Source organism: Apis dorsata, unplaced genomic scaffold (assembly GCF_000469605.1).
Source record: "Apis dorsata unplaced genomic scaffold, Apis dorsata 1.3 scaffold_265, whole genome shotgun sequence".
NCBI lineage: Eukaryota > Metazoa > Arthropoda > Insecta > Hymenoptera > Apidae > Apis > Apis dorsata.
Window position 1 is genome coordinate 102,854 of NW_006263543.1, and position 5,242 is coordinate 108,095.

Below are 5,242 nucleotides of genomic sequence, written 5' to 3' on the forward strand. Positions count from 1 at the left end.
CGACATTTACAAAGTTTTAGATTTGAATCATTATTTTTTATACATAATGATTTTACTTATATGTAATACTTTAATATATTGTTTGAAAAATTTATTTGATTAAATATATAAATAAATAAAATATTTGTATATTATACTATATTTATTTAATTTTATGTTTGTGTAAAATGATATTAATTTTATTTATATTAATTTATCTTGAAATTTTTGTTTAATATTATTTTTATTTTTAATCATTTTAAAAAATTATAATATTTCTTAAAATTGTGACAGAAATATTTTATTCTATAAAAAATATACAAATATTATTTATAATGAAAGATAAATGTTGCAAATGAATTAAATATTTTTTTGATATTTAAAACATAATAATATATTAACATAACACGTATAATAATATATTAACATGGATATAATTAATTCAAAAGTAAATGTATCATTAAAAACTAAAAATTAATTAATAAATAAATATTTATGTTCAAAATTTTTTTTTAATCAATTGTTGATTATTAAATTTCATGACTATTCAAATTGTTGAATATAAAATCATGTGGTCAACGGAAATTGTTAATATCGACATCTTCCGTCCGCGTGGCATTTATTTGATCTTACTTTTGCTGATATTTGCAAAAATGCATAATTTACGGTATGCACCGCCATTAAAATTGTGAATGCCGTTATCTACACTGACAAGAAACAGTTACCTAAAACTAGCAATTCTTTTTTCTCAGTACAATTAGTGTAGTAGTGAAGGAACATTAAAAAAAATCTTATGTTTTTAAAGTTATTCAAAAATATCATATTTTCAAAATATTAGTAGCCGATTACTTAAATAATGGGATATTTAAAATCTATCGGTACCGTAATAATTTATATCGGTTTTTTTTTAACTGTCATTACGTTTCTACCGGGTATACCTCCAGAAGTAGAAGTTTCCGAATATAGGTATGATATTTATTTTATAACAATATAATAACTTTCAAATATATTATACATATGCATAATATGTTATGCATAAATAATTATGATTGTATAATAAATTTTTAAGCATAAAATACCCAAATACACAAACTGAATTTAAAAGTCGATTAGAAAAAATACAAATATTGTTTTCTGGGGAAGTCAGTGGTCCGGAAGATTTTGCTTCATTTAATGGAAAAATATATACTGGTATACATGGAGGTTATATTGTGCAAATTGAAGAAAATCTTATTAAACCACTTGTAAAATTTGGTCAAAAGTGTGGTATGTAATAGTAATTGTAATACTAATTGTTCGAAAATATTTAGATTTTAATTTTTTAATTTTTTTTAATATATATTATTATTTTTTATTTTTTGTACAATATATTCAAGTCAAATAAGTTTAATTATAAATAAATATCAAAACTAAAACTTTTATTAAATTTTTTTTAATGAAATGCTAAATATAAATATTTATAGATGGTTCATGGCAAGAAGAAAAGTGTGGTAGACCTCTTGGTTTAAAATTTAATGATAAGGGAGAATTATTTGTAAATGATGCTTACTATGGTATTTTTAAAGTAAACATTAATACACGAGAATATATAAATATAGTCAATAGTTCTGAACCTATTGATGGAAAAATTCCAAAAATAGTCAATTCATTGGATATAGCAAAGAATGGTGATATATATTGGACAGATTCAAGTACAGACTTTTATCTTTGTGATGGAATGTATTCACTTTTAGCTAATCCATCAGGAAGGTAAGTTTTAAATTTAATTAACTTATATTTATTTTTACAATATATATAATTTTCTTTTATAGACTTATTCGATATAATGCAGCAACAAAAAAAAATGAAGTACTATTGAAGAATTTAGGATTTGCAAATGGCATTGCATTAAGTGATGATGAAAGTTTTGTAATTGTATCAGAATCTATTAATTCGCGTATTATTAAATATAATTTAAAAGGTTCAAAAGCTGGACAACAAGAAATTTTTGCAGAAGGTTTACCTGGTGTACCTGATAATATAAATAGTGATAATCAAGGAGGTTTTTTAGTATCTTTGATAATCTTAATAGATTCTAATAATCCTTATTTAATTCAATCTCTTATACCTCATCCATATATACGAAAAATGTTATTGAGATTATTTTATTTAATAGAAGCTCCATTTAAATTATTGCAAGATATTTATCCAAATTATTATTCTGAAAGAGTTTTACATGCATTAGGTTCGTTCAATGTAGCAAAATGTATACAACCAAACAGAACTTCACTAATACTTAGAATGGATAAAACTGGAAAAATTTTGGATACATTATTCATGAAGAATGTCACTGATATATCTTCTGCTTATATATATAATGGTTATTTATGGCTTGGTTCTCCTTGGAATGAGTATATTATAAGGGTTTCATTAAAACAAGTATTTCCAGATTTAGCAAATAATATAAAATCTTTAGATACAAAAGAAGAGAAACAAGAAAAACCATTTTTAACAGTTTCGGCTACACCAAATGTTAAAATAGAAGCAAAATCTACAAAAGTAACTGCTAAGCAAGAAGAAGTTATAAAATCATCTCTGAAATCAACTATTAAAGCACAAACAACACAAAAATCAAATTCAGATGCAACAATATCAAAATCAACTACACCAAAATCTATAAATCAACAATCTAGCAGTATCTCTTCAAAAACATCATCATCATCTTCGAAAACATCAAAAGAAGTTATGAAAGATAATTTAAAAATTGAAAAAGATGATTTAAAGGAAATTAAAAAAGATAATTTTAACTCACAAATTAAATCTGAAACATCAAAAAAAGTTTCAAATGAAATTAAAAAAGATAACTCCAAATCACAGATTAAACATGAAATATCAAACAAAGATAATGAAGCAAAAATGAAATCAAATCAGCCTGTTAAAAAAGATATTCATGAGACTCAGTTTGGAAAATCTAAACTTGTAAAAAAAGATGATAATTCCAATAAGAAGTAAATCAAATCAATGTGTATAATTTGAGATATCTAAGTTCAAAACTGTATTGTATTAATTCTTCCATGTTAAAAGTTCTACATTTCAAACATATCGACTTATTTGTTATATTTTATAAGATTTATAATGTATAAGGTTATGTTAATGTTATAGAATTTATTTCTTATTTATATTTTTCCAATGTTAAAAGAAATGATATTATTTTATTGTATATTAATTTTAATATAACTGAAAAATGTGTTAAAGACACAGTGATTTAGGTTTGTATATAAAATTGAGAATATCATGTTGTTTTTATAAATTATTCCATATTATAACATATGTATTAATGTAATATTTAATATACACATATATTTATATATTATATATATATATGTGTATATATATATATGCATTTTGTAAATTCCAATTTTATTTAGTTATATAATGAAAATGAGAGTCAAATGAAAAAAAAGAAAAAATCCATTTTAAATATCCATTATAAATATTTATTGATTTGATATAAATTAACATTTCAAAAAAAAAATTGCATAATATAATAAGATTATTAAATTATTTTATAAATGAAATAATTTATATTAGATTACATATTTGTTTATAATATTTAAATTTGTTATTAAATTTGTTTCCTATAATTATAAAAATAATATAAATCTTCTAAATTAAATTTATAATTTTTATTTTTCTATGTAATTTAGCATATTTTTCTATTTAGAATATGCTGTGTGATATATAAATATATACTTTATAGTTTGTCTTTAGTGAAATATATATTTATGTAAATTAATTTTGAACATAATGGTGGAAAAGAAATCTTTTAAAGGGATAAAGGGATGTATAATTAATATAAAAATAAATTTTCTTTTTTAAATATGTCTTTTACTCATTTAATTTATAAGAACAAATAAAATGCGAAATCTTTAAGTACATATTTATGATTGCTATATGTACAACTTTGAATATATTTATTATATTAAAAAAATATATTTTATTCAAATTAAAATTTATAACTAAAAATAAAAATTGTATTTAAATATTTTTATATAAATATTAAATTGTTATACTACAAACATAGGCAATATTGATTTCAACTTATTACTTAAATTTTGTTGGATTCTCCATAAAAATGTAGGATTTTTAACAAAATGCCAGTATCCATTTCTTTTCCGTTGTGCCCATTTTTGTGCATTTAATAAACATTTGTAATAATTTAAGATATCTTTATCTTTTATCAATTTCTTTAAAGAATCTTCCGTTATTATAGCAAAACCAAGTTTTGTTAATTCTTTACCAATTTCTATATATTCCTACATAATTTAAAATTATAAATTCATAAATTAAAGTAATAAACAAAATAAAGTGATTATCTTTTACCTTATTTTGTTGCATAGATACTATGCAAATTACATAATTTTTTTCTGTAGCTAAAGGTATGAAATTTATGTCTTTCCTATTAACAATTGTTTGTAACCAACTGATACCTAAAAAAAAGATTGATTAAAATAACATATTTGCAGATCTTTTAATTAATAATTTAATTTTTGCTTACCATTAACTGTTATATCAAGACCTGCTATTTTAATTGGTAAATATTTTGGATTACTTAATCGAGGCAAAGGTATTAATGGCTTGTGATCAACCATTAGAAGTGTACCATAATTGGGTTCTATACGTGTCACAGTACCTTGAAGTTGAACTTTTTTGTGTAAAAAACGAGATGGTATACTGGATGGTTTTCTAAATTTAACAAACTAAAAATATAATAATAAAAAATATAAAATTTATAGTAGTTAAATAAAATATTATTATTTATTATACATACAGGTTTAATTTGATATAATGCAGCTGCTAAGCTTATACTAGCAATTCCATAACTGAAAACCTGAAATTAAAAATTGATAAATATAAATTATTTGTAAAACAAAATAGGTTAGAATATACCTTTACTATCTTAGTATTTGTTTCGCTAAAAATTATAAATTTTTCTAAAATATTTAATTTTTTTTCTGGCACCATTATTTTCTTATTTTTTTTAAAAGATACTACAATATCTGAAACATGTATATGAAAATATCTTACTAAATAAATGTTTTACTATATATATTTGAAGTATTTGATCATTAGTTATTTATATAAATTCCTAAAGTTAAAAAAAGATTAAAATATCATATTTTTTATACAAAAATTTTTATATTATAAATATATTAAATTTTACAATAAAATAAGAAATATTTATTTATTTCTTAGTTTTAATAAAAATAATATTTTTTTAAAA

General features: G+C 20.6%; 2 protein-coding genes across 2 annotated transcripts; one reads left to right on the forward strand and one right to left on the reverse strand.

The window, feature by feature from the left end:
- Positions 1-468: 468 nt before the first annotated feature.
- Positions 469-3,242, forward strand: LOC102681375 (adipocyte plasma membrane-associated protein-like). Its single transcript, XM_006616460.2, has 4 exons — positions 469-945; positions 1,049-1,245; positions 1,443-1,728; positions 1,791-3,242. The coding sequence occupies exons 1-4, from the start codon at positions 836-838 to the stop codon at positions 2,968-2,970; spliced, it is 1,773 nt and encodes a 590-aa protein (XP_006616523.1). The 5' UTR covers positions 469-835; the 3' UTR covers positions 2,971-3,242.
- A 582-nt stretch (positions 3,243-3,824) lies between these two features.
- LOC102672110 lies at positions 3,825-4,998 on the reverse strand. The gene is made up of 5 exons (XM_031510861.1): positions 4,909-4,998; positions 4,790-4,849; positions 4,517-4,718; positions 4,342-4,448; positions 3,825-4,274 (listed from the first exon to the last, which is right to left on the reverse strand). Exons 1-5 carry the CDS (start codon positions 4,981-4,983, stop codon positions 4,026-4,028), a joined length of 693 nt encoding a protein of 230 aa, XP_031366721.1. The 5' UTR covers positions 4,984-4,998; the 3' UTR covers positions 3,825-4,025.
- Positions 4,999-5,242: the final 244 nt, after the last annotated feature.